The 17882-nt window shown below is 41.2% G+C and overlaps 1 protein-coding gene across 1 annotated transcript; it reads right to left on the reverse strand.

Moving 5' to 3' along the window:
• Positions 1-218: 218 nt before the first annotated feature.
• Positions 219-16912, reverse strand: pex11g (peroxisomal biogenesis factor 11 gamma). The gene is made up of 5 exons (XM_073068431.1): positions 16632-16912; positions 6970-7148; positions 5892-5960; positions 1341-1586; positions 219-985 (listed from the first exon to the last, which is right to left on the reverse strand). Exons 1-4 carry the CDS (start codon positions 16869-16871, stop codon positions 1367-1369), a joined length of 708 nt encoding a protein of 235 aa, XP_072924532.1. The 5' UTR covers positions 16872-16912; the 3' UTR covers positions 219-985; positions 1341-1366.
• Between the last annotated feature and the right edge of the window lie 970 nt (positions 16913-17882).

Raw genomic sequence — 17882 nt, forward strand, 5'->3', positions numbered from 1 at the left:
ATGAGGCATGTGGCACTCAACAAAACTGAATATCGAAGTTGAGAAAGGAAGCTCAGTGTCGCCATCTTCTGGATAATTTGGATTAGGCACCAAGTGTTGGTCTTACCAGTTACAACCATGTCCTGCAAATTAACATTTCTTTGGTGCCAAAGCAGCAACTTTAACTTTTACCAAATGCTATAAAGGTTTTGGAATTTTAAAAATCTTCAATAACACGATTAAGTGTAAAATAAGGATTTTATTGAAAATTACATTTTAAAAGGTATTTGAAATTGAAATTCCCTGAGATATCCTTCATCTTTGTGCTGTGAATTGTGTTTTTGCCTCTGTTATCATTCCATTATATTAGTTGACAGTTTACTGTTATTTTACTTCTGTGTTTCTGTGAATACATCCTTCCTGCAACAGCAGTTCAGTGTTTCCTAGTGAAGTCAATGTATGTTGGAGCAGGTGTGGGTCCTGGCAGAATGTTCTCCAAACAAAAACCATCCGTGAACGCACAGAGGTATGCTCTGATGATAGATTGTTTTAACTGTAAGCCTTTATGATGAAAAACCTGAAATGTTGACCAGTTCTCTGTGTACAGACGCTGTCTGACCCATCAAACATTTCTTCCATTTTATATTTTATATCACATCACCGACAAATAAAGTGGAATTAAACTAATACATCCACAGGCTGCCAAACTTTATTTCAGACTGGTATTGAACCTTTGCTCTTCTCCAGGAAGCTGTCTCTCCTAGAGTCTGCCAGTTCTCAAGTCTTCTTCAAGCCTTAACCATGATTGGCAAAAATCAGTGATCCAGAGCCAGTCTCTGACGGATTAGTAATCCACTGCATAGGTCAGAAATTGGATCCCAGACTTTCACTGCCCACTTTGATGCAGTCTTGTCCACGAGGTGATGGGGAAAGCTTGAAAACTTATCAAAGAGCCCTGGTGAATAAATGTAACTGGATTTTTCTTTCTGTGGCAAGAGATTTGACTCTATGGGTTGGGAGGAGGAAGAGACAGATTGTTAATAAAGTGTAACAAAGCATACTTACGCTAGGAAGAAAACATAAAGGAAGAGAAATGCTAGCTAGATATCAGGTCAAAGAAGCCATATGTAAGCAGAACAAGGCTTCAGTGGGATAAAGTCACAATGCTCCTGCTCCACCTTGGTAGTATTAGCCCAATGGCTTCATTCAGTGGTATGAGGAGGGTGAGAGGTAATTATTCTCTCTCCCACCTCAATCTGCACCCCCACCAAAAAAATAAACAATGGCCAAAGACTTCCTACCCCAGAGCACAACAAAACACACTGGAATCAAGTGAACTCCTTATCCCATTGCTGGATTACCAGGTCAATGTGAAGAAACCATCTTCTCAAGGGTCCTTGCTGGCATTGCTCACACACATCTGATGGAGACTGATCAGGGAAGAGATTGTGCCCAATAGTCCGACCAGCCACTCCGGGAAGCGTCCTGCCCACAGGAAGCCAGCTGGCATCCAATGCACAGCATTGGCCAGGTCACTCAGGTTGCTGATGAGGTTGAGGGTTTCTGCTCGTTTCCGGACCCGGTACTTGTGCAGTGCCCTCAGTTCTCTAGAATGGGGGAAAACATTTACTTTAGGTATTTAAAGAAGCATAATGAATCCTCAGACACATCAGAGAAGAAGTTCCTCTTTGGATAATACAGGTGTCCCCCCTTTTACGAATGTTCACTTTATGCCACTTCACTTCTACAAAAGACCTACATTAGTAACCTGTTTTCGCATTACAAAGAGGATTTTTGCTTTAACAAAAATTTTTCCCATATAAATTAATGGTTCTCCACTTTACGCCATTTCAGCTTAAGAAAGGTTTCATAGGAACACTCTATATAAAAGGGGAGGAGGGGGGGACACCTGTAGTGCTAAAGAGTTATGAGGGCATTTCATGCAACATCCACTCTTGTGCTCTCACCATCCAGGGACCCAAACAGTACTGTCAGGTGAAGCACCAGTTCACTTGCACATCTTTCAATCTAGCGTAGTGCACCCGCTGGTTGGGACGTGGTCTACTGGGTGACTGTTTTGTAAGGCACCCTTGTTCAGTCTGCAGGGGTGACACTGAGATTCCAATTGCCCATCCATTTGGTTCACCAGTCCCCTCCCACCTGTATGTGTATGGCACCCCACTGTGTCCTAACAAGCACCTCATCTTCTGTCTGAGCACACTGCAGTCCCAGCACTCAATAATCATTTCCGTTAGCTAAAATTTCCAGTTTCTGTCAGAACTAACCAGATCTATTAACTATCTGTTAATATTAAGGTTAATCATCTGTTACATCAATTTAGTTTTTCTCTCCAGACACTGCCTCATCTGCTAGGCACTTCCAAATTTTTATCGGTTTCATTTCCTTTCAAAAGCTCTGATGTTACTCTCAAAGGTTCTGTTTGTTTTCTCTCCTTCCAGCTATTCTCATTAAACAGACACCTTCATTAAGACTGCAGCACTTTGTGCTGACCCCCAACCCCTCTCTGTAACTTCAAACTAATGTTTTCTTCCATATTTCTATGAAGTGTTTTTTACCCAAGTGTCAGTACTTCATTTTATCAGAGCTGCTGAATGTTTCTACCATTTTCATAGTTCTTGGGCTGCTTTTGTGAACTTTACTGCATATTTCTGTTTACTGAAATTGGACCAAAATAATATAAAAGGGGTAATTTCAAATACAACATGTGGACATTTCACTTGTATGCATTTAGGTCTTTCTCACCCACTCAATGTATTGTGCAGAAACAGGAATCCCACCACACAAAAAAACAAGACTTTCTTCTCCATTATCTTTTGTGTATTTATTTGGCTCCCTCTTCCCTGCAACTCAATCCAAACATTTCCTTTCCATTTTTTAGTTAAGTACATTTTACTTGAAGTCTTTTAGATCATAAAATCATATAAATCTACAGCACATTACAGGCCCTTCGGCCCACAATGTTGTGCCGACCATGTAACCTATTCTAGAAACTGCCTGGAATTACTCTACTGCATAACCCTCTATCTTTCTAAGCTCCATGTACTCTAAGAGTCTCTTAAAAGACCCTATTGTATCTCCTCTACCACGGTCGCTGGCAGTGTATTCCACACACACACCACTCTCTGTGTACCTACTTCAAGCACCTTAAAACTATGCCCCCTCCTGTTAGCCATTTCATCCCTGGGAAAAAGCCTCTGGCTATCCACATGATCAATACCTCTCATCCTCCGTCGCTCCAAGGAGAAAAGGCCAAGTTCACTTAACCTATTCTCATAAGGCGTGATCCCCAATCCAGTTGATGTATTGGGTGCATTAATTCCCGCAATATTTATATCAATTTACTTGAATTCCACCCAATCACAAACAAGAGAACATCTGCAGATACTGGAAATCCAAGCCAAACACATAAAATGCTGGAGGAACTCAACAGCCTCAGGCAGCATCTAAAGAAAGAGTACAGTCAACATTTCAGATCGAGATCTTTCAGCAGAACTGGAGAAAAAAATGAGGAGAAGATTTAAAGGTTGGAGGGAGGGGAGGGAGAAACACAAGGTGATAGGAGAAACCAGGAAGGGGAGGGGATGGAGTAGAGCTGGGAAGTTGATTCGTGAAAGAGGTACAGGGCTGGAGAAGGGGGGATCTAATAGGAGAGGACACAAGGCCATGGAAGAAAGGGGTGAGGAGCACCAAAGGGAGGCAGTGGGCAAGCAAGAAGATAAGGTGAGAGAGGGAAAAGGGGATGGGGAATGGTGAAGGTGGGGGAGGAGAGCATTAGTGGAAGTTTGAGAGCCTTCAGCAGGACTGGAGAAAAAAAAATGAGTAGATTTAAAAGGTGCGGGGAGGGGAGGGAGAAACACAAGGTGATAGGTGTTCCACTCTGCTTGGTACCCTTAGTGTGGAGAATTTTGGTCAACTGGGTCGGGTAAATACCGCTATAAGAATATAGAATTGCGTGTCTGTATTGGATCAGCAGAGAATCCTGGTGCTGCCCTTTAGCCTACTGCTGCAAACACAAGACTATGTGGTACTGCCCTCTAGCCTATTGCTGTATACCACCACGAGGCTACGACTTAATTGTGGAAGAAAATTCTGAATAAAGGGTTAAAATATCTGAGTTGTTAACACCCTGAACCATATGCCTAGTGCTGACCTTACTGCATAACACACCAGTGAAAAAACAAGATGGAGACAGTGAAGGTCAAAAATTGTAGGGAGGACCCTGTGGGCTGTCAAGGTTCTGACAATTAAACAGTGTGTATGGTTTTCCTTCACCTGTCTGGTACTAACATATAAAACAAATTATATTTTTGTACTTTAATGACTTACTGGATCTAAGGGTTTAATGAACCTTCTTTATACTATAAATAAAGACTCACCATTTGGCCTGGTTTTTCAGCACACTTGCAATTATCCATCTTAGTTTTAAGGATGTTCTGACAACCTCTGCGTGTTGTGGGCAGAAAAGAAACTGCCTCTGGCATTTTCATGGGAATTGATAAGACGTGCAGGACTCATTTTTTAATTTTGACTGATGTAATTGACTTTCTGTGTGCATGTATAAGAAAGGCTGTGACTATTGTGCTTTGGAAGACCTGACAATCGCACTGTTAGAGAGTCATTCTTCCCTTATTCATGAATAGAGGTATTCTCTAATCACTTCGAAGTCCGTGTCCAATTTATTAGTGACAAACTTTAATTGAAATTCCTAAGCAAATTAATTTTCCTAACACTTAGTCACTAAAGTTCTCAGGATGAACCTGATAATCTCTGAACATCCGGCAGAAAAGCGTGGCTACATGGATGGCTGATGCACCGGTTATAGTATTTACAAATTCTATAAATTTTGCAGTGGTTCTGAAGACTGGAGGATAGAAATTGTGACAATATTTAAGAGAGAGAGAGAATGAAAAAGGGAATTACCAATGTGTCAGTCTGACATCATCAGAATTTTTGTTAATCTTCAATAATAATTATTAAAAAAGATTTTAAAAATGAAAGTAGTATGAAAAATGCTGAAATTTATAATACAGTATGTAATAAGTAAACATCTAGAAAAGAATTTATCAAAGGGAATTTTATTAATTTATTGGAACTTTTGAGAATGCAACTATTAAAGTAGATAAGGAACAACCGATGGGTTTGGTGTATTCAGATTTTCATAAGGTCTGATACAGGAGGTTGGTCAACAAGTATATAGGGCATGGAACTGAGGTAATGTGGATTGCAAACTGGTTAACAGACAGAAAGCAAAGTGTGAGTACAAATGGGTCTTTCTCAGGCTGTGACTAGTCAGTACTGCAGAGTTTGATGCTCTGGCTTAACATATTCCATTGATTTCACTGAAAGGAGTAATGCCATATTTCAAAGTTTGCAGATACTAAACTGAGAGGTCGGTATTGAACAACGGTTACTTGAGTTGTGAGGCAGTGGTTCTACAAGCTGTAACAGCATGTTACCCTTCACCACTCTGCCATTGCGGACCTTTCCTATCCATTCTTTGAAAGATGCAGCTGTCAGTCCTTCTTCCACCTCAATGCAATGCAGAGTAAAGTAACCACATTCAACAGTTTTCTCGTTCATCTCTTCTTATCTGTCTCCTGACTTTTACTAAACCAAACCAGGACCTAACCCAACTAAATCAGTTTCTTGAAAAGCAAAATATTCAGATGGAAATTCAATATCTCAAACATGAGTAATAAGTACTGGAAATACTCAGCAGGTCAGACAGCATCTGTGCAGTGGGGAAACAAAGCTGATGTTTCAGGAGCTGACCCATTACTTCCACCTGACTTGCTGAGTATATCCAGCATTCTCTGTTTTTATTTGTGTTAATTTTGCCTTTGGACACTGTTGCAGCATTCAATACAAACAGAAAAGTATTTTCACCGTACTCTGTTCCAAGGTGGCCCTTTTGATCCCTTTTCAATGTTTTCTTTAGCAGCTGCAGAACTCTTAAAGATCTGTTAGGTAAGGAAGAGAAAGGAAAATTAATTCATTCAGCCCAGGTGTTTTTGATGATCTATTATTATCAAGTTCTAAATAATAGAAGCTCTCTTTTCCTCATCACTAAACACTTAGAACGGTGAGCTAACTTGTTGAGTTAGAGAAGCCTCTTTTAACATCTTTGGACTATTTTTACTGTGCCCATGGTCTGGGTTTTTTTTAATCAATTATGCTATTGTTTACACTGTTGTAACTATGTGGTTTTGTGCAGGTCTTGTAGCTTTAGTTTTTGGTCTTGTTTTGTCTGGTGGATTTGGAGCTCCTTTCCAGGGAACGTGCTAAGATGGTAACGTGATATTAATACGCAGCAGCCTCTCTGGACTCTGGACTGGGGATTGCTAAACGTTATGTGGATTTTCTGGTGTAGTCTGTTTTGTCATATGCTTTTGTGATATCATTCTGGAGGAACGTTGTCTCATTTTTTAACTGCATTGCATTTGTGGTTTCTAAATGACAATAAACTGAATCTGAATCTAAATAGTCACCTCAAGATGCAAAAACTTCCATCAGCATTATTTTTAAAAATGTCCAGAGGAAATGTAACTGTGGTTTGGTCCAGACATGTCATCACTAGCAAGGCTCAATTCTAACTGTCTTTAAACCTACTGCCAGGCTATGTCAGAACTGCTGTGATCTACAGTTTCACCTAGGTTAGTCTGCATGAGGGTTGCAGATTCCCTTCCTAAAAGTATCAGTCAATCAGGTGAAAATGTCTACATTTTGATAGCTTCAAGGCCAGTTTACTGGTTCTACCTTTTCACACAAGAATTTTAACTCAATTGCATTTAATTTAGACAGCCTGAATGGCTAATGTGGAAGTTGAACTCATGTTCATCAATAGTCCAAACCTCTAGTCATTGCTCATGTAACTGCTGTGTGAAAGCTGACTGCTCCGCTTCCATCCCATTTCAGAATGGAACTGCTTTATGTGACAGAACATGAGAGGACTTTTAATGTGACAGTCACCGTAAAGTTCCCAGCAACAGCGACAGACTCCACATCACATTACTAAGTGTCCACCACTTGCTAGAGCTGACACTGAGGATTTTGTAATCTGCAGCCCAAGCCAGGTGCTCACAGGGGTAGAAGAGCTGATCTGCCATGTTTGCAACTATGGACAACCAGCGAACAACAGCATCTTCCTCCTACAAAGCGAGTGAAATGGTAAAATTATTCCAGTTGTCACATTTTCTTTTTGTTTCCCATGAGTCAAATCAAATTAAAGGCTTGGCCTCCGTGGCCATCCCAAGATGCTAAAGGAAAAAAATCCCAAAATGAACATTGCACAAAATATTCAGACATCCTTTCCAAAATCTGTGAGTAACATCAAGTATGTCTTCACTGTTACTGTACTGCCATTTGAATGTGACATTAAACCCAGTTGATGAATGCCCCCACCACTCAGGACATGCCCTCTTCCATTGTTACCATCAGGAAGGAGGAATAGAAGGCTGAAGGCACCCACTCGGTGATTCAGGAACAGCTTCTTCCCCTCTGCCATCCGATTCCTAAATGGACATTGAATGGACATTATTTTGTTTTTGTTTGCATGACTTATTTTAACTATTTTATATTACCACACGTTCTCCAAGTCAGTTTTTTTCTGTTTATTTATTATGTAACACATTGTACTGCTGCCGCAAAGTTAACACATTTCACAACATACGCCAGTGATAATAAACCTGATTCTGATTCCAGCTATGTCTTATTAATCCCATGGAATTTGCAAAGGAAGATGACTCCAGAGCTACTACCCAATTTTGCTCAACATTGTTAAGACATACTACCTGTCCTTTGTCACAAAGTAGGAGAATTCTATGTAAAGGCTGCACTATGATAATGGCTGTCCTCTGCTGGACCTGTGGTGCTGCATTTTCATCTGGTAGGTCCATAGACAACAGACAACTCACTGTACTGTATGGCCAGCTCGTTTTTGATTTCTGTGCTTGCTTATTAGAACAAGGAAGTTAGGAACCAGTGGAGTTCTGAAGTCAGTGCAACTGAGCTTCTGCTCCATGCCCCGGCATCCAAATACAAATTGCATCCAACCCTCCTGCTTTTTATTAGTGATGGCTTGAGAATAAAGACCTTGAATGAAAAGCTAATTGGTTTGCTTCTATTTTACTTAATCTTAAAGCCTTTACATTTTTTTTAGCCCTAAAAGATGTTTTGGAAATACATTTACCTTATTCATTCTAGTTACAAAATTATTTTAAAAATTGGTTAAGTGGAGTCGCAGCAACAACCTTGCACTCAAAAGTCAGCAAGCCCAAGGAATTGATTGTGGACTTCAGGAAGGGGAGGTCAGGGGAACACACGCCATTCCTTATCGAGAGATCTGAAGTGGAAAGGGTGAGCAGTTTCAGGTTCCTGGGTGTCAACATCTCTGAGGGTCTATCCTGGGCCCAACATATCGTTAACATATGAGGAGGGAGACAAAGAGCAGGAAACTCAAGACAGTCAGTCTAATGAATGTCAATGAGAAATTGCTGGAATCCATTCTTACAAAGCTAACACCAGAAGTAATAGACTCAACATGGTATAAACAATCATTTACAAAGAAGGGACAACAGTGGCTACATTTTATTGGGAGCTTGAGGAGAATTGGTATGCCACCAAAGTCACTGACAAATTTCTACAGATGTACCGTGGGGAGCATTCTAACTGGTTGCATCACCATCTAGTAGTGAGGGGCCACTGCACAGGAACGGAAAAAGCTGCAGGAAGTTGGAAACTCAGCCAGCTCCATCATGGGCACTAGACCCCCCCAGCATCCAGGACAGCCTCAAAAGACAGCATCCATTGTTAAGGAACTCCTTCACCCAGGAGATGCCCTCTCCCCATTGCTGCCACCAAGGAGAAGGTACAGGAGCCTAAAGACACACACTCAACATTTCAGGAACAGCTTCCCCTTTGCCATCAGATTTCTAAATGAACAATAAATCCATGAATTTTTCCTCTCTTTTTGCACTAACTTAATTTTTTAAAATACGTACTTCTTATGGTAATTAATAGTTTTGATGATCATGTATTTCACTGTACTGATGCTGCAAAACAACAAATTTCATGACAACTACCAGTGATAGTAAACCTGATTCTGAAAAAACGTCATTATATAATACCACAATTCAATAAGGAGTGGGTATGAGGAGGGAGACAAAGAGCAGGAAACTCAAGATAGTCAGTCTAATAAATGTCAATGAGAAATTGCTGGAACCCATTCTTGCAGAGCTAACACCAGAAGCAACAGACTCAACATGGTATAATGGTAAAGGGACCAGATATACTTCTGCCATTGCTTAAGGTACAAAGGGAGCTGGATTAGCTAAGTTGTTATGGGGACACAAAGAGCCTACCGTATATTGGTAGGTTAGGTAAGTGGAAAGGAATTTGGAACATAACGTTGTTAAATATGTAGCCATCCACTTTGGAAGGAAGAAAAATTATATTGAAACAGAGTGAGATATGTTGCAATTAAAAGGTTTCCTCATAAATGAGACACAAAAGGTAGCATGCAGGTACAGCCAGTAATTAAGGCTAATAACATTGGCCTTTATTGCCAGGAATAAGGAGTATACAAACTGAGATGCTTTGAGCTAACTTTACAGGATTCTGGTGAGACCACATTTGAAATACTGTATACTGTTTCGGTCCTATTTAAGGATGGTAAATTCAGCCCATAGAGGAAACTGAGGAGATGATAAGATAGGAGCTACAGGGAGGTAGTCACCCCTAGGTTACAGGTTAGGTACCTGGGTAACAGTTAGGAGAGGGAAAGGACATAGGCAACCAGTGCAGAGTACCTCTGTGGCCGGTCCCCTCAATAATAAGTATACTACTTTGGTTAACCTACCGGGAGGAAGCCATAGCAACTGGGTCTCTGGCACTGAGTCTGGCGCTGTGGCTCTGAAGCGAATGGGGGAGAAGAGGAGTGATAGGGGATTCCATAATTGAGGAGTCAAAATAATTGAGTAGATTCTGTGAGTGTGAAAGAGACACTTGGATGGCATGTTGCCACCCAAGTGTCAGGGTCAGGGACATCTCGGATGAGGGAGAGTGAGCAGCCAGAAGACTTGGTACATTTTGGCACCAATGACATACGTAGAAAAAGGAAGGAGGCCCGGAAGAGAGAATTCAGGGAGCTATGTAGAAAGCTGAAAAGCAGGCCCTCCAGGATAATAATCTCTGCATTGCTGCTGTGCCACACGCCAGTGAGGGTAAGAATAGAATAGACAGTAGGTGCAGGAGTAGGCCATTCGGCCCTTCTAGCCAGCACCACCATTCACTGTGATCATGGCTGATCATACACTGCCTTCTGGGGCAGAGCATTCCACATATCCACCACTCTCTGGGTGAAAAAGTTTTTCCGCATCTCTGTTCTAAATGGCCTACCCCTTATTCTTAAACTGTGGCCTCTAGTTCTGGACTCACCCATCAGCGGGAACATGCTTCCTGCCTCCAGTGTGTCCAATCCCTTAATAACCTTATATGTTTCAATCAGATCCCCTCTCATCCTTCTAAATTCCAGTGTATACAAGCCCAGTCGCTCCAATCTTTCAACATATGACAGTCCCGCCATTCCGGGAATTAACCTTGTGAATGATTTGGCATGGCTGAAGAACTGGTGCAGGGGGCAAGGTTTCAGATTTCTGGATCACTGGAATCTCTGCTGGGGAAGGTATGACCTGTACAAAAGGGACAAGTTACATCTGAACCTAAGGGGACCAATATCCTTTTGAGCAAGTTTGCTGTAACTGTTGGGGAGGGTTTAAACTAATTTGGCAGGGGGATGGGAAACAGAGTGATAGGATTGAGGATGGGGCAGTTAGTATACAAACAGAGGCAGTGTTAGACTGTCAGGAAGGACAGGCAGGTGATTGGGCAAAATCACAGTCAGTGGGATGAGTTGCTGTGTAATAGGGGTACAAAATTGAAAAGGGTGTCAAATACAGGACTGAAGTTGTTTGCATGCACGCAGTACTGTATACAGAACAAGGTAGATGATCTGGCAGCACAGGTAGAGATTGGCAGGTATGATATTGTGGGCATCAATGTGTCATGGTTGAAAGAAGATTATACTTGGGAGCCTAACATCCAAGAATACACATTGTACCTAAAGGACAGACTGGTAGGCAGAGGGGTAGGGGTGGTGCTGTTGATAAAAAATCAAATCAAATCCTTCAAGGTGACATAGGATTGGAAGATGTGGAACTGTTGTGGGTAGAGTAAAGGAACTGCCAGGGTAAAAAGACCCTGAAGGGAGTTATATACAGGCTTCTGTACAGTAGCCAGGATGAGGGCTACAAATTACTACAGGAGATAGAAAATGCATGTCAAAAGTACATGGAGGATTGCAATATGCAGGTAGATTGGGAAAATCAGGTTGGTGCTGATTTTAGATCCCAAGAGAGAGAATTGTAGAAAGCCTGCAAGATGGCTTTTCAGAGCAGCTTGTGGTTGGCCCCATGAAGGGATCAGCTATTCTGGATTGGATGCTGTGTAATTAACCAAATTTGATAGGGGAGCTTAAGGTAAAGGAAATCTTGGGAGGTAGTGATCATGAAATGATATAATTCACCCTGCAATTTGAGAGGGAGAAGCTAAAGTCAAATGTATCTGTATTGCAATGGTAAAGGGAATTGTAGAGGCATGAGAGAGGAGCTGGCCAAAGTTGATTGGAAGGAAACATGAGCAAGGATGACGGCAGAGCTTCTGGGAGCAATTCAGAAGGTACAGGATAGATACATCTCAAAGAAGTAGTATTCTAAAGGCAGTATGATGCAACTGCGGCTGATAAGGGAAGTCAAAGCTGACATAAAAGCAAAAGAGGGGGCATAGAAAAGAGCAAAAATTAGTGGCAAATTAGAGGATTGAGAAACTGTAAAAACCAACAGAAGGCAACTAATAAAGCCATAAGGAGAGAAAAGATGAAATATGAAGTTAAGATGTGCAATAATGTAAAAGAGGATGCCAATAAGATTTTTTACAGATGTATATGGAGTAAAATAGACGAGAGTGGACATCCCACCACTGAAAAATGATGTTGGAAAGATAGTAATGGGAGAGGGGTAAAGAAATAGAAGAGGAACTTCAGCATTTTCCACATCTTCACTGTGGAAGAAACTAGCAGAATGTCAGAATGTCAGGGGGCAGAAGTGAATTATCATTGCTATTACTATGAAGAAGGTGCTTAGGAAACTGCAAATTCTTGAGGTAGATAAGTCACCTGGACCTGATGGACTATACCCCAGGGTTCTGAAAGAGGTAGCTGAAGACATTGTGTTGGAAGTCAGCTGTCGCAATAACAGGATTAGTGATGTAGAGTTTTCTTTGTGTGAATTTAAGTTATTAATGGTACAGGTCAGATTGCTCCAGAAAAGGATGATATATGTTACTGTATGTTTAAACACAAGGCTGACAACTCTCATAATATTAAAATTTTTGAATCATATTTGGAGTTTAGGCCATCTTTCCTCCTCATGGAAAATGGCAGTAGTATTGCCTATTCTAAAACCTGGGAACCCGTCGGATCCCTTTAGTTATAAACCAATATCATTAACGTCCATTTGTATAAACTTATGGAATGTATGGTAATAGAGCAGCTGAATTTTATTTTGGATAAATGAGGTGATAGAACGTTTCAGAAGGATAGAATGACATTGGGTTCAGTTTTATGTTTGGAAGATGTTATTAGGAAACCACAGATAAATAATGAAGTTATAATAGCAGTATTTTTTGATATTGAAACAAAATAATATGTTATGGAGGCAAGATCTTTTGATTACGTTATGGAAATTAGGAGTGAGAGGAAGGCTATATATTTTTTTTCTGAGTCTTTTAATTGGATGGTCTATGCTGGTAAGGATAAGTAAGGTATATTCAGGCCACTATGAGATAAAGAATGGGACCCCACAAGTATTTGTAGCCTTTTATTGTTTAATATTATGGTTAATGATATTTTCTCTGAGATGGGTACTGGGGTGAGTAAATCACTTTTTGCAGATGATAGCACTTTATGGATCAGAGGTAGAAATTTCAATTTAACTGTATATAGAATGCAATTAGTGATTAATAAGGTCAAACAGTGGGCAAATAGATGGGGTTTTAAGCTTTCAGTAGTTAAAATATAAGTTATGTGTTTTACAAAGAAGATCAATAGACCTGCACTGGATTTGAAATTATATGGTCAAACTCTTGAAGAAGTGTCAGTGGTAAGATTTCTGGGCATGTGGCTGGATAATAAGCAGACATGGAAGCACCATATAAGTAAAATAACTCATAAATGTAAAAGGGCATTAAATATACTTAGGTGTCTATGAGGGTATTCTTGGGGTGCTACACAAAAATCTCTGTTGACCATCTATATTTGTTTAATTACATCTGTGCTTGATTATGGTGTGTGGCTTATGGATCAGCTTCATCTTCAAATTTGAAATGTTTGGATGTGATAGAAGCACAGGCTTTAAGCCTGTGTTGTGGTGCAGTAAGGTCGTCTCCCGTTTCGGCTTTACTGGTTGAAATGGGACATTTACCCTTACAGAGGTGGATGTTAACACACTGGATTAATTTGAGGGGACAAACAAATTATCATCTTGTTAAAAGTGTGTTGGAAGACTATTGGAAACATCACAGGAAGAACGTTATTAGCTTTGGGTGGCTTGGTTCTTATCACGCTAGAAATATGGGTTTGCTGGGTAATACAATATGTCCCACTGTAGTTTTCTCAGTAACCTCACCTTTTTCCAATGACTTTAGTTGACTTCAGATAGTGTGATTTAATGAAGTCCAAGGATCCTGATATGCCTGGGAGTCTGTTGGTTCATTTTATGTTAAGGAAAATTATTTTGATATGTTAACCATTTTTACTGATGGATTAAAAGATAATTTAACTGGGAATGTTGGTGTGGCTGTCTTTGTGTCTGAATTACAGGTAACAATAAAGAAATGTCTTACTAACCATTTACCAGTATACACAGCAGAATTGGTTTTGGGCTTACAATTGGTGGAGGAAATTTGTCCTTGCAAAGTTGTAATTTGTCCAGATTCTTTTCCGGTTTTGACTCATCTTAAAACAGGTCATTCCAGCAGGTGGTCAGATTTACTGCTGGATGCTCTTCAAACTTTATTTCATATTCAAAGTATTGATTTCCATGCCTTTTTTTAATGGGTCCCTGCGCATAGAGGCATTGAGGAGAATGAATGGGTTGACTGTTTGGCCAAAAAAGCTGTTAGAAGTTTAACTGTGGATTTAGATCTTACACTTCACAAATCAGAAGTTAAGGGGTTGGTGGGCTAAGAATTAGGGAACTACGGCAGAATTTGTGGGATAATGTGCATAATGTGCCTTTACAGAATACATAAAATTGTTGGACTGATGGGAGAAGGGTGTATAACAAGAAGGGAAGGAATTATGTTGACCCGACAGAAATGGGCATACAATGCTTAATTATTCCTTATATCTTGTTGGAAAACATAACTCTGGGGGGGTGTAGGCTTTGTCATCAAGTTCACATCTTTACAATGTGAAGCATGTAAGATTGAAAGAAAGCAAATGCAGACTGCACTACCATCTTTGGGGGTTGATAACTTTCATTTAAAAACTACTAAGTCATGGAAGTGACTTTAATTTGCAATATTTTCTTTCATTATTTACAATCTATACAGCTTTCTGGGGTAATTTAGTTTTCATTTGATAAAGGCCTAGTAGAGGTTTTATTTCCCAACTCTCTACACCACACTCATGTCCAGATGGTGGTGGTAATGCCCCTTTAAGTTGGACTGCCAACCACCATTAAAAGTCAGCATGAGAAGATTGTGGAGGAAACAGTAACGATCTTTCAAGAATCAATAGATTCGGGAATGGTTCTGGAGGACTGGAAAATTGCAAGTGTCACCCTACTCTTTAAGGGGAGGCAGAAGAAAGGAAATACAGGCCAGTTAGCCTTATGTTGTTAATTTGGATTTTCAGAAGACCTTTGACAAAGTGCCGTACATGGGGCTACTTAACTGAAAATAAGAGCCCATGGTGTATGGGAAAGGTGCTCGAATAAATAGAAGATTGGCTGACTGGCAGGAAGCGAAGAGTGGAAATAAAGGGAGCCTTTTTTAGTCAGCTGCTGGTGACTAGTAGTATGCCACAGGGATCAATGTTGGGACTGCTTCTTTTCACGTTGTACGTCAATGATTTGGACGAAGGAATTCACGGTGTTGTGGCCAAGTTTGCAGATGAAACAAAGATCGATAGAAGGGCAGGTAATATTGAGGAAGCAGAAGGGCTTGGACAGATTGGGGGAATAGGTAAGGAAGTGGTAGTTAGAATACAACTGTGTGGTCATGCACTTTGACAGAAGGAGTAAAGGCATAGACTGTTTCATAAATGGGGAGAAAATTCAAAAATTAGAGCTGGGTAGGGACTTGGGAGTCCTCCTGCAGGTTTCCCTAAAGGTTAACTTGAAGGTTGAGTCCATTGTAGGGAAGGTGAATGTAACATTAGCATTCATTTCGAGAAGACTAGAATACAAAAGCAAGGATGTAATTTTGAGGCTTTATAAGGCACTGGTCAGTCTGCACTTGGGAGTACAGTGAGCTGTATTGGGCCCCTTATCTAAGAAGGCGTGCGCAGGCGTTGTAGAATGTCCAGATGAGGTTCATGAGAATTAGCCCAGGAATGAAAGGGTTAACATGTAAGAAGCGTTTGATGCCAGTCCTATACTCACTGGAGTGTAGAATAATGAGGGGCCATCTCATTGAAACCTATTGAATAGCGAAAGATCTATATAGAGTGGATGTGGAGAGGATGTTTCCTAGAGTGGGGGAAGTCTACGGCAGCATCAGAATTGATGGGCGTCCACTTAGAACCGAGATGACAAAAAATTTCTTGTGATACTGGGTGGTGAACCAATGGAATGCGTTGCCACAGATGACTGGGCAGGCCAAATCATTGGGTATATTTAAGGAATCAGGGTGTCAAAGGTTATGGGGAGAAAGCAGAAAAAATGGATTCTGAGGGATAATAAAACAGCCATGTTGGAATGACAGAGCAGATTTGATGAGCAAATGGCCTAATTCTGCTCCTAGGTCTTATGGTGTAAATTGTGAAGTCAAGAGTCTATCACATTAGAGACCATTCAATTATGTTAAAACGGCTATAGTTGGATCAGTGATAGTGTAGAGGTTGTTTCCTGAATGAAGGGCACCAAGAAAGATGAAAGGTTAGGGCGATATGCACACTTATAAAACACGTGATGACCTTGTTGAAACATAGAAGATTCTACGTGGAATTGTAAGGATGCATGCTGGAAGTAGGTTTCCCTTAGATTAAGGATATTTAGGGCAGTGATAAGCTTGCCCATCAGAGAGGAAGATGAGGAGTAAATTCTTTGATGGGTGCATGCCTTCAGAATTCTCTGACCCACTGAGAATCACTGAATACATGCAAGGCGCAGATTGACTTGATATATAACCATGGGGAAGTTGGGGGAACGAGGAGAGTACTGTTGAGGACAGGGTACATCCTACATGGTGCAGCAGACTCGAGGAATTGACTGGACTCCTGGCTTTGATTTCTGCAGGTCCCACCCCAGGTCTCATGCTTTGGATTCCAGACCCCATATCTGCAAGGCCCTTACCGCGGCGCCCAGGCCGTATTCTCGCGAGTACAGGAACATGGACAGGTCGTCAAAGAGCCGCAGCGTTGCTCGGCAATTGCTGAGCTCCTGCGACAGGCGCAGCAGCCGGCGGTCCAGTTCTGGGCGGCCATTCCTCGATGCCAACTGCAGACTGCCCAGCAGCCTGGCGCTGTAGCAGACGGTGCGCACTAATCGGTCCCGGCCCCGGTATGACTCTAACGCGCTCACCACCGCCTCCATGCTCAGGTGAACTCTCTGCTGGAGTTTGGACTCAAATGGGAACCGTGAGTGACACGTGTACTGACCAATGGCGCATGTACATTTCTGCAGTCACGCCCTCTTGTTCTTAACCATCCAATTGCACGCCAGGATATCGGAGTCGGTTGTGAGCCTCCGTTGGGTTGGATTTACGCATGCGCCAATCGTCTTGCTGTTACTTAGCAACAGGAGGAAGGCGGGATTTGAAGGGAAAACTAGAGATGCGAGTCGTTTGTTTACCTCTAGCGAGACGTGTACGGATCACGTGGTAGCGTCATGACGTATGCAATCACGTAACCCGTAATCAAACAATAACTGAAATACTAATGAAATATTAAATATACAACACTATACAATATATACAACGGCTTAGCTATAAATTCCAACACAATTTAGAATGCATCTCAACTATATGCACAGTATTCTATATGATACAACTACTATACAGACATCCACAGCATAGTCATTTTTTAAATTTCCCTATTCAGGCCTAAATATTTAATCACCGAGGAGGCTTTCTTATTTTTGTGGGATAACGGGGGAAATCACTCTGCTTGGTAGGTGAGACTTGTGGCTGTGAAGCAACCTCAGGCTCTGGGCCCTCTTCAGTGGTGGTTGTAGGAGTTGCCTCTGGGTCTACAGGAAGTGGTTCTGACCGTTTTAAATAACTTTCTTCTGCTTCCTTTTTCTTGTAGTTAGTGCATCTCAATCTTAGGAAGGTCCATTTATTTCACTAGAGTATTATTATTCTTGAGGAAACCAGAGGTCCACGATCCATTCCTCATTGGAGGATTAGAGGTGGAGAGGATAAAAAACCTCAAGTTCCTAGGCTTTATTACTTGGAAGCACCTGTCCTGGGCCCAGCAAGTAAGTGCAATTATGAAGAAAACCTTTACATCCTTAGGATTTTGCGAAGATTTGGCATGACATCTGGAACTGGGGAGTGTATTGACTGACTGCATCACAGCCTGGTTTGGAAACTCCAATGCCCTT

The sequence above is a fragment of the Hemitrygon akajei genome, chromosome 16, assembly GCF_048418815.1.
Source record: "Hemitrygon akajei chromosome 16, sHemAka1.3, whole genome shotgun sequence".
In the NCBI taxonomy this organism is placed as follows: Eukaryota; Metazoa; Chordata; class Chondrichthyes; order Myliobatiformes; family Dasyatidae; genus Hemitrygon; species Hemitrygon akajei.